Here is a 20474-nt window from a genome sequence, read left to right as displayed (position 1 = left end):
AAATATTGAAAAACAAAAGCAAAGCTGGAGGCATCACAATCCCAGACTTCAAGTTATATTACAAAGGATCAAAACAATATGGTACTGGCATAAAAACAGACACATAGATCATTAGAACAGAATAGAAAACCCAGAAATGAACCCACAATGATATGGTCAATTAATCTTTGACAAAGCAGGAAAGAATATCCGATGGAAAGAAGACAGTCTCTTCAACAACTGGTGTTAGGAAAACTGGACAGCAACATGCAGAAGAATGAAACTGGATCACTTTCTTACATCACACACACAAAAAATATTCAAAATGGATTAAACACCTAAATATGAGACCTAGAATCATAAAAATCCTAGAGAAGAACAGAGGCAGTAACCTCTTTGACATCACCTGTAGCAACTTCTTACTAGATATGTCTCCTGAGGCAAGGGAAACAAAAGCAAACATATTGAGACTTCATCAAAATAAAAAGCTTCTGTACATTGAAGGAAACAATTAATAAAACTAAAAGGCAACCTACAGGATGGGAGATGATATTTGCAAATGACATATCTGATAAAGGATGAGTATCCAAAATATATAAAGAACTTACAAAACTCAACACCTAAAAATGAATAATTCAATTAAAAATGGGTAGAAGATATGACAGATATTTTTCCAAAGAAGACATACAGATGGCCAACAGACATATGAAAAGATAGTCAACATCACTCATCACCAGGGAAATACAAATCAAAACTGTAATATCACCTCACACCTATCAGAATAGCTAAAATCAACAACACAAGAAACAACAGGTGTTGGTGAGGATATAGAGAAAGGGAACCCTCTTGCACCATTGGTGGGAATGCAAACTGGTGCAGCCACTCTGGAAAACAGTATGGAGGTTCCTCAGAAAGCTAAAAATAGAACTACCCTAGGTCCCAACAATTGCACTACTAGGTATTTACCCAAAGACTACAAAAATACTAATTCAAAAGGATACATGCATGCCTAGGTTTATAGAAGCATTATCTACAATAGCCAAATTATGTAAACGGCCCAAGTGCCCATGGAGTGATGAATGGATAATGAAAATGTGGCATATATAAAGAATGGAGTATTATCCAGCCATAAAAAAGAATGAAATCTCGCCATTTGCAATGGTATGGATGGAGCTAGAGAGTAATGTGCTAAGTGAAATAAGTCAGAGAAAGACATACCATATGATTTCACTCATATGTGGAATTTAAGAATTAAAACAAATGAGCAAAGAGAAAAAGAAAAGAGAAAGAGAGGTTAAACCAAGAAACAGACTTAACTACAGAGAACAAACTGATGGTTACCAGAGGGGAGAGAGGTGGGGGGATGGATGAAATAGGTTATGGGGTTTAAGGAGGGCACTAGTGATGAGCACCGGGTGATGTATGGAAGTGTTGAATCACTATATTGTACACCTGAAAAAACTATAACACTGTATGTTAACTGGAATTTGAATAAAAACTTAAAAAAATAGACTTTATACTGTATATGTATACATACATGTATAGAATTTTACATTTTATACATCTGTATTATGTTTTAAATAATAATAATGATCATGAGTTTAGTTTTCTTTTTTGGTTATATGAAGATGCTCATATGATTATTATTTTGATATATTAAGATAAATATTGTCTACTATTCTTCCATTCTTTTTCCTGGAATATAATCTACCCCTTTCTGATTTCTTATTCTTCTACTGTGCTGTTTTTTGTTTGTTAATATTTCATTTGAACTATTTTGGCATCAATATTCACAAATGATATCGAATTCTAGTTATTTTTGTATTGTGTTGGTGTAACATTTTGATACTGATGATATGTGTCACGCATAAGTTATGTAACTGTCCCCTTTCTTCTGTTCTCTGGAATGGTTTATATAACATTATAATATATTTAAAGGTTTGGTAAATTTCTGGGGCAAATGTCTTTTCCTGCTCTTCTCTTCTTTGGGGGGACAGGGCTAAGTACATTCCTGACAACCTTAACTTCTCATTAGTAATTAGTTTGTCTTCTAGATTAATGTCTGAAAAATTATATTCATGTAGATTTTAAATTTCTTCCCCATTATCAAATGTGTTTGCATCAATGTAACAAGAATTTATCTCCCATTTCTTGTCTTTTAATCTTTGATTTCTTCCTATTTATTGTTTCCTATTTTAATTGCACCTTGTCCTTTATTTTTTTTAATTAATAGTTTATCTGTTTTTGTTTTTTTTTTTCAAAGACACAGCTTTTATTTTTTTTAGAGAGAAAGAGAGCACATGCATATGTGGGGTGGAGGGGCAGAGGGAGTGGGAGAGAATCTTACCCAGGCTCCATACCCAACCCAGAGAACAACACGGGGCTCAATCTCACGAACCTGAGGTCATGACCTGAGCAGAAATATAGAGTTGGTCACTTAACTGAGCCACCCAGGTGCCCCAAGAAACAACTTTTATATTTCAATTTTCTGATCCACTAATTTTTGCTTTAATCATTCTTAATTCTTTCTGTTTACCTCTATATTGCAATTTCTTTAAAATTTATAGATTTGTGGGATGCCTGGGTGGCTCAGTCATTAAGCGTCTGCCTTCGGCTCAGGTCATGATCCCAGGGTCCTGGGATCGAGCCCTGCGTTGGGCTCCCTGCTACACGGGAAGCCTGTTCTCCCTCTCTGCCTGCTTCTGTTCCCTCTCTTGCTAGGTGTCTGTCAAAAAAATAAAATAAAATCTTTAAAAAAATAAAATTTACAGATTTGAATACCTATTTGTGATTTGTCTTTCTAGACAATGTATATTGGTATTTAAAATTAGTTTATTCTGAGCAGAGATTCAGTACCATCTTACAAATTATCATATAATTTTTTATTATTTGGTCCTGCTAAATTACTTTGAATTCACTCTTTCATCAAATTATTTTAAAAGAGATATTTAAAAGAAGCTTCACATGGTGGTGGCTAATTTTCTTGTATTGACATTGGAGAATATTGCCTGACTACTAACTTCTCATGTAATTGACAGTTCCTTTTTTTTTTTTTTTTGAGTGTTCTTTATTTGCAGTCCACATTTACTGGCTACTCTGTATTTGATCTGGTACTCAAACTAAGAGCACCAGCAGCTTGTGTCCAGTGCCCCAACCATGCACTGGCCAGGGTTATGACTTGGAAACCAGGATGGTTTCTTTGTGAGGTTGGAATTTTTCCCCTTGGTCTTACCCCTGGCAGTAGAATTAAATGATGGCGTTCAGCCAGCCCTGTCTTGTTTCAGAAATCCCTGAGCGACTCCACAGCTCATCAGTTGGCAGACCCTGAGCCTGACCTCCCCCCCCTTCACCGCTCAGGTTTCATTATGATCTGATAGTTTGTTAGTGTCCATACAACACTGGAAAATTTGATATATATTTTTGTGGCAAAAATCCTGACATGCATTAATTTACTTTTTTGCTCTAGTGCTGGGTTATTTTCCAAGACTCTCTTTACCCATCCCCACCCCAACTCCAACTTACACTGAGGCTGAGGTTCAGCATCTACTGTGAAAACAAAAAACAGTCCCCCAAGATGTTTACAAAAGTGCAAAATAAAAAATGCATATGGGTGCCAACTATGGACTGGAATTTTTTTCAAGTTATTGAAATGCAGTAAATGGATTTAATGGCATGTGAGACAAAGTGATTTCCATGTGTTAGAGGGAAAGGAATATTAGATAAAATGTTAGCATATTTCTAAGTCTGTACATCCACCAAATTTAGTTATGTGAAGCATAAGCAAATCAGACTTGTTTCACGCAGGCTTGTGTGTGTGTGTGTGTGTGTGTGTGTGTGTGTGTGTGTGTGTGTGGTTAAAATGATATCTTCTGTACAGACTCCCGGGCTGAGTCCATGAATCCTTGTGGGGGAGGGGCCGGCACACACTGTGAATCACTCACAAAGAAAACTTTTGTGTGGCAAGGGCTCCTTTGTTTCTGACTGCGACAGGAGTGGCCCAGCTGTCTTCGTGAGCAAGCCCTTGGAACACTTTTCCCAGACCTGGTGGCAGTGACATCCCTTTATTTGACCTCTGAATGAGCTAATGAGGGAACAGAAAAATCCCATTTTTTAAACATTATTTTATTTATTTTCCTCATGTAGACATCCATCACAAATAATACATATTTTTTGTTGCTTACTGTATTTCAAGAATTAAATAGCACATTTTTAGTTTTGACTGAATGACTTTTTTTGAAAAATTACTTGATCTTTTTGAAATTATGACTATAAAGGTAATGTGCCCCCATGCTACAAAAAATCATAAAATAATAATGTTACTTTAACACAAGTTCCAAAGATTTCCAAAGAGAAAAACTTCGTGGAGTATTGATTCTTGTGCAAACTCTTCTGAGGTCACAAACACACATAAATGCTATTTTTACACATGCCCCTTTAAAAATACCATCTGTGTTTCAAGTTCTTTGTCCAGATTACATTTGATCATCATAACAACCCTGCAAAATAGGTGGTGCTGTACCCACTTATACAAAAAAAAAATGAGGTATAGAAAATTAAAGTAACTTGCTCCAGACTTCATGGCTGGTAAGAAGCAGAGTCTGAATTCTAATTATATTCATTGTCACCAAAACCACTTTATCTTCTGCCAATCCTTGTTCCACTGTATCTCCTGAACTTTATTATGATTGTTGCAAGATGCTATTTGGATAAAAACATGCTATTTCAGAACATTAGGTAGTGTAGATTAGGACAAAGTTTTCAAAGCTTTCCAAGCTCAGCTTAAAAACCCCTCCTTAATAGCAGCTTAGCCACTATTCAAAACTCTTGAGACTTTGGTGTCAGTACAGTCTTTGAGAGTGACCCATCTGGTCCTTTTCTTTGGTTGTTTGGTCATCTGAGCCCTCTTTTCCCTGCATGACGGGGGTGGCCTCAGGGGTACCAGCATGTTTGAATTTTGTTTGGAATCACTCACCCTGCATGAGAGTAATAGTTAGGCATCCACGGCCTCTTGATTGGTGAATTCTTTGGACGAGAGGAATCAATATGGAAGAAATATGGCAAAGATGCCAGTGAAATGGGCTGAAATACTTACCAATAAAATCAGGAATCATGTAAGAAGGGAGAAGCAGTGTAAAAATTTGGGAAGCTGAGGCATATTGTGAGTAAGGGACTAAGAAATACTGAGTCTGTAAGCCCAAAGACAAAGCCCCACAGCCCCCACATTCTCTTAGGAGCTTATTTATGTCCATCGCTGTCCCACCCAGCTGAACCATCCATATTTAGAGATTGCACACATGTTACCATTAGCAATATTCAGCTGGTCCAGGCGATCCTGGGCATGTAGTTGAGGGAAGAGGAAGCATGGTGCCGGTGTTCTGGAAATAGACCACTGAATTCCATTTGTGGTTCCACTAATTTATACCTATGGGCCATAGCTATATGGGCAAATTTAACCTCTCTCTCTATATATATAAAGTACTTGCTTTATAAAGTTATAGCAAGTACTTCATAAGGTTGGTCTGGGAATTAAATTGGTGCTTTGGAGAGTGCTTAGTACATGGCACAAACTCTGTAAATGTACCCTGCCTTTGCTGAATGGTCAGGAAATGTGGATCTCCTGGAATTGATGCACCTGGCATATCTTCACCTCTCAGCCAAGAGAAGAATGTTCTGCAGTTGATGCATACAGAATTTTACACATTTTACATTAGATAAATTGTTAGAATTTTGCTGGGTTTCACTTCATTTGCTTGTTCAGTTACTAAAAAGACGTATGAAAACTGTCCACTTAAATTTTGTATTTTTCTTATTATCTATTTGTATATCTGATGCTGTGTTATTAAACGAATACAAATTGTAATAGTTCTATCTTCGAGGTAAATTACAATGTCTATATACTAATCTTATTTATCTCCAGCAATGCGTTTGTCCTTAATATCAACTTCCTCTATTGCAAAAGCCACAGCATTGCATTTTTTTCATTCTATTACTTTTAATGTTTCTGTATTCTTATGTTGTAGCTTTGTATTTTAAACAGCATACAATTTCATTTTAATTTTAATCAAGTCTGACCATCTTGGGGCGCCTGGGTAGCTCAGTCGTTAAGCGTCTGCCTTCGGCTCAGGTCATGATCCCAGGGTCCTGGGATCGAGCCCCACATCGGGCTCCCCGCTCCATGGGAAGCCTGCTTCTCCCTCTCCCACTCCCCTGCTTGTGTTCCTGCTTTCGCTGTCTCTCTGTCCAATAAATAAATAAATAAAATCTTTAAAAAAAAAAAAGTCTGATCATCTTGGAGTTTTAGTTTTTTTTTTTTTTTTAAGATTTATTTATTTATTTATTTATTTGGGAGAGAGAGAATGAGAAAGAGCACATGAGAGGGGGGAGGGTCAGAGGGAGAAGCAGACCCCCTGCCAAGCAGGCAGCCCGATGTGGGACTCGATCCAGGGACTCCAGGATCATGACCTGAGCCGAAGGCAGTCGATTAACCAACTGAGCCACCCAGGCGCCTGGAGTTTTAGTTTTTAAGCCACATTCATTTAATCTGATAGTGTAATTGTGTTATCATATTGCCTTATCACTATTGTATTTTAGTTTTTGTCCCTTTATATATTTCACTATTTTTATCTTTCCATTCCTATGATTGGTTTCAATACTTTTGTTATTCTTTTCTTTTATAATTTTGTCACTTATATGTCGAAAACTTTTGTCAAAATCCCCTTTTTTTGAATGTCTACTGAATACAAAGAACTCAGAGAGTTCAGGATTGATTGTGCTGTTATAAGGAATAATGAGATTGTGCTAAACTGCATGGGAACACACATTTCTGTATGTATAATAAATAGCACAGTGAGCTATTAATGCCATCATAGGAATTACCAATGTCCTATTTTGTAAGTCCTTTATCTGTGTCTGCTACAACTGACCAGAGCCACTTGAATATCTGATTTCATTAGATGCTAACCACTGAGCCTGCGAAAAGGACAAAAAGATTATTTACACACCTCACGCTCAACAAAACAGCAAATCCTATTAGCCTTTCACTTTCAGCTTGCAGCTCTTCCATATACTATATTATATGATGGTGTATCTTTTATATATATCTCCAATTATGAAACTTTTATATACATTTATATGCATATACATAATTATTAAATATAGACTTTCAAATATAAATAATTTCACATCAAGCTTAACAGGATAAAAACATGTAAACATACACACCTGGTTCTGGTCAAGTAAAACACAAAACCACAAGGTAACCACATGTTCAAGAGTGCACTTGAAGGGGAATGAGGGAAGGAACAGACATGTAAACAACAAAGATGAGCAGTTGTACCACAAAGGCCCTGCGAGGGTCCATTTCTTAAGGCTGTAGTAGCAAAAAGCTCCTTGTTCAGTTAAGACTTCTCCCTTCACCCTGTCACATTTATTCTTGAGGGACTTCAAAATGAGTGTGGAAATTCTGTAAACACTAGACTAGAACTGAGTCAATCCTGTTGAAAACAGAGATGACAAAATAAACCATAAACTACAGTAATATTCATTTCATCAAACAATAACTTTAAGGACTTTTTGTTACAGTTCACTACAGTAAAGCACCATAACCTTGAAATGGGGATGGACAAGAAAACAGAGATGAATGCTTTATAAAAATGGCTTCAATAGCCTCTGTGAATGATAGATGTGTCTATAAACAGAAAACAAGCAACAGCAGATGGCAGAGCCTTAGCACAACAGACCACATGCCACAGCATTAATGCCACAGATCAAACTGAAAAAAATTTTCCCGCTCATAATGAAGCAAGTCCCACTGGTCCTCTGAGAAAGAAAGCTCATCATCTGCCAGTGAAAGAAAACACTTAAACAACAGATTGGCCAGCCGAAGCATGACAAGCTCTTTTTTACTGCTTTTAAAGGGTATCTCACCCTCTCCCACCTGAGTAGGCTCCAAAAGTTGACTGCAGTGAGCACCGGATTCCCCAGCACCCTGCCTCTGAGGATCCTCTCCCGGGCCCTCAGGGTCTGCATGCTTGTAAAAACAGTTCTCTCCAAATGGGCAGAAACCCCTGCCTTCAGCAAAATACCTGCAAGTCTTGTTGCTCATTGCCTCCTTGTACTGCTGAATAAGTTTCTGCTTCTCTTCCTCCTCCTCCACCCAGAACTCACTGGGAATGACAAAGTTGGAGGTGACCCTGCACTGTGGACAGGACTTGACGATCCTGTTGCCAAACTGTTTGTCAGTCCTCCACCTGCGGATACACTTAAGACAGTAGGTGTGGTTGCAGTTGGACAGGATGCCAAAGCGGCAGTCACTGGGGTTGGCTTTCTCATAGACAACCTCCATGCAGATGCCACACACTTTGTCCATACTTCGCTGCACTGCAAACGAGAGTTCCATATCCTTCTCGTGTGCTTCAATGCAAGCCTTTATATGGTCTGCCCTCTGCACAGCATCCACAGGGTGCAAGACCTGAAGCCCACACATATCGCATATCTCTCCATGGAGATACATGCAGCTCTCCCCACGAAAGCACTGCCCCATGGCAGCATCCCGGCAAAGCTGCTGCCCCCTTCCCACTGCAATCTGTTCCCTCTCAGTCACTGAGCTCTGCAGAGGAGCCCTGGGAACAAAAGGGAAAATGCGGCCCCGGTAGGGTTGCCCAGGAACAAACTCAATGGCATTCTCCCAGCCTTCTGCACCTGCTCCTCCAGCAGCTTCAAGGCCTGCAGTGTCTCTCTCAGCTTCAAAGAAACCCCTTTCAGCAGCCAAGCCAATCACAGGCAAGGAGCAAGAGGACGCAGCAGGGGGGGCTTCCGCCACTTCCTGAGGCAGGGTCTCGGTATGCGCAGCCGTGCTAGGGCCTTGGTCTGCAGAGGCCCAAGGTGGTGAACCATGGCCCTCCCTAGCCAACTGCCGGCCTGAGAGGTCATGAGAGTAACGACAGTTCTCCCCCTCCTTGCAAAGCCCATGCAGATAATACCTGCAGGTGACTTGCTTCGTCCAGCTGCCACCACTCCGGCCCGGCAGGCGACTGGGCCCAGCCCCTCCCCCTGCAGCCTGGGCAGGCCTCAGACGTGACGTGCGGAGGGGGGCCGGACCTGCAGCTGCAAACTGCCGGAAGACCGGGCGCGTGCGGAGGGAAGGCCCAGTTGCACCCTCCCCTGCTGCCTCGGCACCCGGAGATGCCCCAGGTGTCTCAGAGGCTTCAGTGGGAGCTGCAGGCTCTTCCATGGCAGCTTCGTCTCCCCAAATGGTACCGGAACTTCTCCGGTGTCTCTTCCTTTAGGCTTGAGGCCCAGAGAGCCGGAGCTGGCACCGTGGTGTCCTATCTATGAAGTGTGCATCTCTTTTCCTTCTCCCCTGCTCTCTTCCTGTGACTATGGGTTCCTACTTCCTCTCTGGGCAGGCGCGGCGGACACTTCCTGTGGGGGCAACGTCAGTCCTCTATTCATTCTGTACGGTCCGTACAGCGTGTTCGGTGATTCCGTATCCTCCTTTGTTCTCGTCAGTCGGGGCTGCCCCGCCCCTTCCCCGGCCTTTGCCCTGCTGCTCTACACGCCAGCTGGCCGATCCCAATGCCTCTCGCTCGCGCGGTTCTCTGGAGGACGTAATCACAGCTCTTTGAGGTTTTAATTTAATCTCTTCCAGTGTTCACTCAGACACATTGTATTTTATTGCTTTTTCATATATGCCTGTTTTAAAAATCATAATCCCCCCCCACGTCACTGCTTATGCTGGAACGTCTCGTTCATGAATATTATATATATATGTTTTGTTTTTTTTTTCCTGTTCACTCCATTTTATGTCTACATGGGTCTTTGTGTGTGTGTGTGTGTGTGTTTTCTTCCTAGCCTTATGGCTGTCACTGTGGAAAGCTTTTTGTTGAGAAGACATGATTTCTTTTGGTCTTTATTCTGGAAATTCTTGCAAGCTTACTTTGGAAATGCTCTTTGCAGGCAAGGCTTTAGCAGTGAGTGCTTCTGATCTGAGGCCACTTTAGCGCTTTCAGATGTCTTAGTTTATAGTGATTTCCAATTCTCCCTTCCCACTGTGCAGAAGCTGCCGACCTCATACAATCCTGATGCAGCATAATAAGCTACTGTCCCCTGTGTGACCCTGGCTTTTATTTTCTCTTGCTCGCTTAACTCATGGTGGCCCTTTGTTCCCTGTCTTTCACGGAGCTTTGTCCGGTATTGTGACAGGCAAGCCTTTCATAATGTGTTCTCTATCATTCTGCTCACAAGTGGTGCTTTTTAATTTCCTCTGTGAGCTCTGTTGTTTTGCAAATATATTTCAGTAGATGAGTTAAAAAAAAAATGCCTCCTTTGCTAAGAGTACTTATCATGGATGTATAATGAATTTTATCATGTTGTTTTCTGCATTGAGAAATGATCTTTTTTTTTTTTCCCCTTTATCCTCTTAATGTGATTACTTGCACGAATAGATTTCCAAATATTTAATTTGCCATCCCCCCCCCCCCGGAATAAATCTTTCTGTGTTATGATGTTTTATCATTTTATGTATTACTGGATTTTGTTTGCCAAAACGAGTTTCTTGGAATTTATAACCTAATTTTTAAAATTGGAGAAAGTCTGAGTAGTAGAACAGAAATCAGACTGAAGCAACTAATAAAAAAAAAAAAAACGTGAAGTAAGGGTAATGAATCAAGTGTAATCTTTAAACAGATTATTGAGACCTAAATTTCTGGCTAAATTTATTAAGAAAAAATGAAGAAGCCTCAAATAATATCAGAAATTTGAAAAGTGGTATCACTACATTAGTAACAGACATGAAAAATCATGAGAGGTTATCAGAAACAAGGTTTAGCCATTAAGTGTGAACATTTCTACAAAATGGTCTTATTTCTAGAGCCACAACTATTATAGCAGGAGCAGAAAAAAGAAACAAATACTGACCTGTTACATAAATTAAATCTGTAATTAAAAATAATTCCCTAAATAAAAGATTTTAAAGCTTTCCATCTGAAATAAATAGGCAAAACATTCTATAATGTTTTCAGTCCTAGCCAGTACCATAAGGCAAGCAAAGAAATAAAAGATGTTACAATTATAAAAGAATTATTAATAGGAGACAGCAAAAAAAATTAGAAAAAAATATTGATAAGCCATTAGATTTAATAAGCCCATTTAGCAAGGACACTGGATAGAAGTACAATATACCAAACAGTTGTATTTCCATTTCAGTTAAATGACACTTAAACATTTAAAATTCATAACATTTATAACAAAAAGTTAATGATCCCAGAAATCAAACTAAAGTTGTAGAAATTAAAATCATGTTTTATTTAGGAAGATTTAAAGAAATCAGGGGATCCTCTGCTCATGCAGTAGAAGCTAAGCTCAATATTTTTGAAAGTTAAGCTTTTTCTTATTTGGTAATTATGAGAATATTGCTGTTTTCCACCATGAATGTAGGACATCATGGTGATTTTGATTTTTTTTCTTTTGTATGGTTACTGAGTTTTGTACTGGGGATGCCAGTTCTCCCCAAGCCTAACTTGCATTCTCTTTCCTTTCATAAATGCATTGGTTGATGGATATTCCTTTGACAGCCCTGAAGATTTTTATAGGGGAAAAAAAAAAACTTAGAGCATAAAGAGTGGATTTATATATCAGGCTTTTTACAGATTCACAAACGTAAGAATCTTGAATATCCAACTCTTATTTGTTAAATGGTAATATGTTCCCAGCACTGTGTTTAATTTATATTTGATCCACTTTTTATAGACCAGCCCTGTCCAGTAGAATGTTCTGTGATGATTTTGTGCATGTTCTGTCCAGTATTCTAGTTTGATAGCTATTAGCCCCATGTGGTTCTTTTTTGTTTTTTTCTTTTTCTTTTCTTTTTCTTTTTTTTTTCAGAGAGAGGGGGAGCACACCAGAGATGGGGGGAAGGGCAGAGAGAGAGGATGAAAAAGAATCTTAAGCAGGCTTCGCCACGGGGATTAATCTCATGACCCTGAGATCATGACCTGAGCTAAATCAAGAGTCCGCTGCTGAACTGACAGAGCCAGCCAGGCGCCCCAAGCCCCATGTGGCTCTTGAGTACTTGAAATGTGGCTAGAATAGCTGAGGGACTGAATTTAATTTTAAGGCATAGGGCTAGTAGCTACTATCTTGGACAGTGAAGTTGTAAGTGGTATTTGACCATACCATCTCCTCACCCAGGAGGGAGCAGAGATTTTCTAACCTGTCCAAGCCTATGCAGCTGGCATGGGGCAGCTGTTTTCAGGCCCCCACCTGTGTGGCTCCTAATTCTGTTCATGTCCTACCACCTTGTAGTGAACTGTACCTTCCAGTTTTATAGTGAAAGTATTTCATATATGCTATTAGAAACTAAAATTGCATGATTTTAAATATATGAGACTGAATAACTGGAAATGGGACCATGCATGTAGAAAGAATAAGCAAATACTTCCCATCTGGGTCACATATCTATTCTCAGAGAATTTTCTCTGCCATAATGCTGTTTTGTCCTGTTTTGCCCTTTTTTTTTTCTTTTAATTTTATTTATTTATTTTTTTAATTTTTAAGCACTGCTGTTTTCACACAGTCTCTGAGAATACACATCTGATCATGTCTCTAGTTATTTGGCTCAGCTGAGTGCTCTTTCTTTCAAAAACCCACTCAGGAACCCCGGACTGGGACCTGAGACCAACTTGCACGCACAGCAGTCTTCAGGGCAGTGCAGGAACTCCTCACGGGTCGGGATTTGGATGTCCAAGTGGAATGAATGAAAACAGTGGCTCCACTTGAGCAGGCTGCACTAAGCACTTGGGTCACAGAATGACAAGGGGGGAGGTGGTTTCTGGCACTGCAGGGCTGAGGCACAGTCTAAGCAGCATAACAAAAGCCCCTGACGCAGGAGACTTACTCAGAAGTGGACTGTAGGGATGGGTAGAAAAAATTCAGGAGGCCCCACAGACTTTTATTCCAAGTAGCTCAGGCCTGCTGGGCTCAGCCCCATGTACCAGATATGTCCATGTTTAAAAGACACATAATTGTCTCAAATTAATTTCCTTCAGCAAACACACCTGCTTCAGGTCCAACGTTTAGGTACTACTGTGGAGATGGGAACTAAAACAAGGGTCTAGAATCAGGCATCAGGGGTTCAAATCTGGAATATACAACTTTCTGAGGGATTCATCTTGGGCAAATAATTCACCCCCCCCTTTTTTTTTTCCAAATTTGGCAAGTGACAATAACAGCAATAATAATCTAAGCGATTAGCTCACAGGTTTACTGTATTAAAGGAGATAATTCTTTTTTTTTTCTTTAAAGATTTTATTTGTTTATTTGAGAGAGAGAGAATGAGAGAGAGCATATGAGAGAGGGGAGGGTCAGAGGGAGAAGCAGACTCCCCACCGAGCAGGGAGCCCGATGCGGGACTCGATCCCGGGACTCCAGGATCATGACCTGAGCCGAAGGCAGTCGCTTAACCAACTGAGCCACCCAGGCGCCCTAAAGGAGATAATTCTTATAAAATGAATAGAGCAGTACCTGTTATAAGGGACAGTCTTTGAGATCTCCATAAATGTATTTTGACTTTGAAATCAAAGAAATCAGAGAGGGAGACAAGCCATAAGAGAGTCTTAACTCTAGGAAATAAACTGAGGGTTGCGGAAGGGGAGGTAGGTGGGAGGATGGGGTAACTGGATCATGGGTGCTAAGGAGGGCACTTGGAATGAGCACTGGGTGTTATATGCAACTGATGAATCACTGAACTCTACCTCTGAAACTAATAACACATTATATGTTAATTAATTGATTTTAAATTTTAAAAAATTAAAGAATCCTGCAGTTAAAGTCTCTAACCATGTCAGTACGTTTTCTGGTATCTGGATACAGCAGTAGTATGTCTATAGGATCCTTGAAGTTTGGGTACATGAGACGTGAATGAATGAATGCTTATTTTCTCATACTGATAGGCAAACTGACTTTTATTTTGAAATTGACAGAGGCAGTTTTTGCCAACTCTAGTTCAGAATTCAAACTCACCAAATTGTATACAATAATTATGTGCAGTATTTTTTTATATCAATTATACTTCAATAAACCGAAAAAAAAAAGTCAAGCTTTAAAGCTAGATGAAATTTAAGAAAAAAATATTTTTTGGAAGTTCAGTTTTAGGTACTTTGTGCAATATTTTTGCCCCTTCATCACTTATAATTGTCATGGGATTCTGAGTAGAACAGGAGTCTGTTAGCTCACCCTGGGACTGGGTGGGCTGTTTTGAGAAATCCATGTCTAGTCATCATGAATGAACAAATAGATAACAAGAAAGTTAATCAAAAATGCCTTTTTAATTCCATATTTCAATACTGATATTAAAAAAAGTGTAAATGCTCCTCAAGCAACTCAATTATACTGTCATAAAATTGCTCTGATGATAAAATTACACTGAATTATCTATATCATAATCAAACACTGGAAATTTCAAGAAATTTTTGGATGCTTTCTACAATTCAGGTATGTGTATACTTTAGCATGGGTAACAGAATTTTGTTATTTTCATATTGATCTATTTTATAGATCTAAAACATACTTAAACTTCAATTTCTAGCCAGATTAGCTTATATAAGGCTCTTCTTTCCATCTACAACAATGATAGAAACGGGACAAATACATGTAGTAAGTTCTTGAAGTACTTAGGAAACAGCTAATGTGGTAAGTGTTTGAGGCACCAAACCCAAGACAGAACATTACGTAACCAAATAACCCATGACTTATGAAAGAAATCACAAAGAAAATTAGAAAATATTTTCACTTGAACAATAATGAAATTATGGCACATTAAAATATTTAGGATGCACTCAAAGCTATGCTTAGAGGCAAAATTTATAGCCTTAAATACATCACTAAGGAAAGAAGAAGCTTCATTTCCAGAAGTTTCAAAATAATTTTTATAAAGGCAACAAAACGAGATGGGGGTAGAATATGACATAGTAATGTTGGAGTCCTATTGCCTCCATCCAATTTAGGAAGAGGACATGGTCACTGTGCTATGGATATACACTCAGACCTACAAACTGTGGCCATAGGGATAAAAGGACAGAATTCATCTAACTTTTGGCTCCATGGAATAGCGCTTTTTATTTTTTAAAATATAAAAATAAAAAAATACTCATTATTTCCCACGTTTCTTACTCTGTTCCTTTCCTCCTCCAAAACATTTAAGCAGTTTTAAAGAGACTTGTGAACAATCATACCTAACTGACCAGACAGTGTCATTTGTCTCCCCCATACCACATAAGAAAGCACATTAATATTTCTGGCCACTAGAGAGCAGGGATGTGATTGATTGAATAAGCTGAAGGGGGAAAAACTTGCAAGGTTTTAGAGATTTTGATACACAGTTAATATACTGACCAAATAGATGTTTATAAACACACTATATCCATCAAATTTAGCCTGTGAAAATTACACACCAGGCATTTATGACAATTAACAACATATTGGGTCTAAAGGATGCCTCAATAATTTCAAAGGATTGAAATAATTCCGAATATATTTCCTGACTCCAGAATAAATTTGAACCTGAAATCAATAATAAAATATAACTAGAAAATCATTTCTGTATTGAGATATTAATAACTCTATTTCCAAATAACCCAAAATTCAAAGAAAAAAATCACAAAGTAAATCAGAACATACTACGATGTGATTACTAATGAAGGTGCCTATGTAAAAATTTGTTTTTGCTTCATGGAAATCAATGCTCCTTAGAGGAAATTGTATACCTTAAAAGGAATATATTGGAAAATGAGCAAGTCTGGTTATCTCTGATACAATCACTCTCCTTAGGTAATTGCAATAAAATGACAACAAATTTAACCAAAAAAATATATATATAGGTGAAGAAAATAACAAAAATGAGAACAGAAATTAATAAAACAAACATATAACAAGAATAACCAGAAGTTGATTCTTTAATAGGATTAGTAATGTGGGGGCACCTGGGTGGCTCAGTCAGTTAAGCCTCTGCCTTTGGCTCAGTCATAATCCCAGGATTTGGGGATCAAGCCCCGCATCAGGCTCCCTGTTCATCAGGAAGTCTGTTTCCCCCACTCCCTCTGCCTGCCACTTCCCCTGCTTTTGCTCTCTCTGTCAAATAAATAAAATCTAAAAAAAAAAAAAAAAAATTAATGTGGCTAAACCGCTGGTGTGCTTCACTGAGAACAAAAACAAAAAAGGGGGGGAATTACTCAACTAACCAATATCGAGAATGAAAAACAGTGATATTCTTACTGTTCACATATACCTTAAGGAGATTATAAAAAGATATCATGAACAACTTTCAGTCATCAAATATGATAATGTAGTTGAAATGGTAAACTTCCTAGAAAACACAGCTTATAAAAGTAAAGTCATGTAATTAAGAGCCCTCTTACAAAACTCCAGGCCCAGATATATTCACAATAAATCCCATTAAATATGTAAGAAGAAACATTGCAGACCCCTGTTGCTCATAAACTTTGATTCAAATTGATAGAAAATTAAAAATGAAGTCCAATGATCTCTAGAACAATATATGGGGCGCCTGGGTGGCTCAGTCGTTAAGCGTCTGCCTTCAGCTCAGGTCATGATCCCAGAGTCCTGGGATCAAGCCCCGCATCGGGCTCCCTGCTCCACAGGAAGCCTGCTTCTCCCCCTCCCCCTCCCTGTGCTTGTGTTCCCTCTCTGGCTGTGTCTCTCTCTGTCAAATAAATAAATAAAATCTTTAAAAATAAAAAAATAATATATAACAGCAAAGAAGGGTTAATTCTCATGATTCAAGATAGCTATATTTGAAAGTCAATTTTCAAAAGTTCGTAGATACAGAGAGCAGGTTGGTGGTTGCTAGAGGCAGGGGGTGGGCGGTGGGCAAAGTGGGTGAAGGTGATCAAAAGGTACAAGCTTCCAGTTATAAAATAAATAAGTCCTGGGGATGTAATGTACAATGTGGTGGCCATAGTTAATAATATTGCAATACTGTATTGTATATTTGAAAGTTGATAAGAGAGTAGATCTTAAAAGTTCTCATAATAAGAAAAAATACCATAACTATGTGTGTTGATGGATGCTAACTAGACTTATCGTGGTGATCGTTTTGCAACATAAATATTGAAGCAGTATGCTATTTGCTGGAAATTAATGTAATAGTATACGTTAAGTGTATCTCAATAAAAAAAGAGTTGATTGGTATACACATGCAGATGTTTCTCAGACACTAACTGCAAGCTGCATTTAAAATAGTGTTATATCAGTGAAAGAAATGCACAGCCGTTCTGTAAAGCATGGAGAGAACTTTTCAAGAACAGCTGTAATCAAAATGTTTCTAAGATGCTGCATGCAAGCTGCATTGAGAACAGAGTTATATTAGTGCATGGAACTTTTGCTCATTCTGTAATGCATGTAGATTAGTGCTAAGAGCTGTTGTAATTAAGACATTTCTAACAACACAATTGGCATGCTGCATTTAGCACCTTGTTGTATTAGTAAATGTAAGTGACACCAACTCTGAAAAGCATGTAGGGAAATGTTTGAGAACACTTGCAGTAAATATGTTTCGAAGAATGCTAAATGCAAGCTGCATTTAGGACAGTATTAAATCAGTGAATGAAAGTTATATCCATTCTGTAATGCACAGAAATATTTAAGAACACCTGTAATAAAGATGTTTCTAAGAATGATTTAAAAATCGATTAGTGCAAATAACTGCATTAGTACATTAAAGGAGAAAAATAAAATAAGCTCCCCCCAAGTCCATATTTTTATTTATGATAAAATTCTTAGGACACTAAGAATAGAAAGTAATTTATTTGAGTAGATAAATGTCATATTTAGTGTTTAAATGTACAAAGCTTTCCCTCTAAAACCAAGAACAAGGTCACAATGCCATCAACCAGCATTTATATTTATATTGTTTATTTATATATTTACTCAGGTCCTAGCTAATATAATGAGGCAAGTACAGAAATAAAATGTATTTTAATTGGAAATGAGTTATTAACAGGACAGTATAAAATTTAGAACACAGCTGAACTATTCAAGTTAATGAAGGTAGCAAAGCCACTGGATAAAATGTCAGTATACAAAAATCAAGTATATCTTTACATTTCTATAATGAATAGTAGTAAATGAAATTTAAGAATTCATTAAAATTAAAAGAGAATGGGGATATTTTAAATATTCTAGGAATAAATCCAAAGATATATACATAGAAATCAAACTATGATTGAGAAATTTAGGAAGTCCTAAACAGAGAGATATTCCATGATAAAGGAATGGGAGACTCAATATTTTAAGAAGGTTAATATTTAGAAATTTGATCTGTGGATTAGTTAGAAACTCAGTCAAAATGCTTGTGTGTGTGTGTGCGTGTGTGTATAACTTGAAAGGGTCAAGTTATATGCAAATGCTAATGCATATGCAAATGCTAATGACCAAATATAATCAGGTAACCTTGAAGGAGACAGACAAAGTTGGAAGAATTACTTTTACCAGATATCAAAATGTATTTCAAGGCTACTGTAATTAACACAGTGGATATTGGTGCAGTCATAGAAAATTGAATAGAGAGTTCAGAAATAGACCCCCACACAAGGGTATTTGATTCATAACAACTATGGCACTTCAGAATATTGAAGATAGTTTTCTCAATAAATGATGTTAAGTCAATCTGATAACTAACTTAAACAAAAAATAGAAACATGATCTCTACCTCATAACATATATAAAATGTTACCTCAAGAGAAATTTAGACTGGAAATTTAAAACACTAAGGTTTTTAGAAGAAAACTAACATTTACCCAAGAAATAACAGAAATCTCACTTTCTGGCTTTAAACACAGGCACGTATGCTATATGCGATTTTCATAGGCAGGGTAAGTACATACAAGGTGGAGCTGTGCTATTATGTGTGTTATGTGTATTAGCCTGCTTAGACTGCCATAACAAAATACCACAGACTGGATGGCTTAAATAACAGAGATTTATTTCCCATAGTTCTGAAAGCTGAGTAGTCCAAGATCAAGGTGCTGGCAAGATGGAGTTTCTAGTAAGGTTCTTGTCCTGGTTTACAGATAACTCTTTTCTTGCTGTGTCTTTATATGACTGAGAGAGAAAGTGAGTTCTCTGTGGTCTATTCAGTCAGGGCCCCACCCTATGGCCTCATTTAATCTTAATTGCCTCCTGATAGGTCCTATTGCCAAAGGCAGTCACATTGGAGGTTAAGGCTTCAGCATATGAATTTTGGGGAGACACAATTCAGTCTGCAGCATTCTACCCCTAGTCCCCCAAAGTCATATTCTTACTGCATACAGAATACTTTCATTCCATCCCAACAGCTCCCAAGGTCTCATTCTAGCATCAACAAAGTCCAGTCTCATATGAATATAATCTAAATCAGGTATAGGTGAGACATTGAGGTAAATTTCCATTCTAGCTGTGAACCTATGAAACCAAAAACGTTATGTGCCTCCAAAATACAAAGTCAGGACAGGCATAAAATAAATATTCCCATTTGAAAAGGGAGAAATCAGAAGGAAGAAAGATTTGTGTGTCCCAAGCAGGTCTAGAATCTAGTAATGAAAATTCCATTAGATCTTTATGTTTTTATTTTTTATTTTATTTAAAGTTAGTTAACATAGAGTGTAGCATTGGTTTCACCCAGTGCTCATCCCAGCAAGTGCCCTCCATAATACCTGTCACCCATTTAGCCCATCCCCCACCCACTTCCTCTCCAGCAGCCCTCATATTTTTCCCTTTACTATAGTCTCTTATGTTTGCCTCCCTCTCTGTTTTGGTCTTAACACATTTTTCCTTGCCTTCCCCTGTGTTCATATGTTTTGTTTCTTAAATTACACATTTGAGCAAAATCATATATTTGTCTTTCTCTAACTGACTTATTTTGCTTAGCATAAGACACTCTAGTTCCATCCACATTGTTGCAAATGACAGGATTTTATTCTTTTTGATGGCTGAGTAATATTCCAGTGTGTGTGTGTGTGTGTGTGTGTGTGTGTGTGTGTCCACATCTTTATCCACTCATCAGTCAATGGACATTTAGGCTCTTTCCATAATTTGACTATTGTTGATAGTGTTGCTATAAGCATTGCGGTGTATTGTGCCCCTTCAAATCTGTGCCCCTTCAAATCAGCACTTTTGTGTCCTTTGGATAAATTCCATTAGATCTTAAGGCTCCAGAATAATCTGCTTTGGTTTGATATAGATCTCCACCAAGCAAGAAGGAATTTTGCTGGCAAACTGGTTTGGGGCTTGAACTGTAACTCTTCCTCTAGTCTCCATCCTGCCAGCCTACCCCTTCAGATTTGCCTGCAATTGTCCAAGTGCCACTGCGGTGGCAGCATCACCTCTCCTGCTTTGCTGAGGTCCTGCCCCTTCAGCTCTCTGCAAAGGTTCTGTCCACAGGGTTCTGCTGGTTGGGGTCCCACGCCTGGGGCTATGCCAGCCATTGGGCCTGATGAAACTGA

General features: G+C 38.3%; 1 protein-coding gene across 1 annotated transcript; it reads right to left on the bottom strand.

The window, feature by feature from the left end:
* Positions 1–7619: 7619 nt before the first annotated feature.
* MKRN3 (makorin ring finger protein 3) lies at positions 7620–9211 on the bottom strand. Its single transcript, XM_045901860.2, has one exon. It carries the CDS (start codon positions 9209–9211, stop codon positions 7733–7735), a length of 1479 nt encoding a protein of 492 aa, XP_045757816.1. The 3' UTR covers positions 7620–7732.
* Between the last annotated feature and the right edge of the window lie 11263 nt (positions 9212–20474).

Source organism: Mirounga angustirostris, unplaced genomic scaffold, assembly GCF_029215605.1.
Source record: "Mirounga angustirostris isolate CCGP_5_RB_7025 unplaced genomic scaffold, mMirAng1.0.hap1 SCAF_9, whole genome shotgun sequence".
In the NCBI taxonomy this organism is placed as follows: domain Eukaryota; kingdom Metazoa; phylum Chordata; class Mammalia; order Carnivora; family Phocidae; genus Mirounga; species Mirounga angustirostris.
This window is presented reverse-complemented; position numbering and strand designations above follow the sequence as displayed.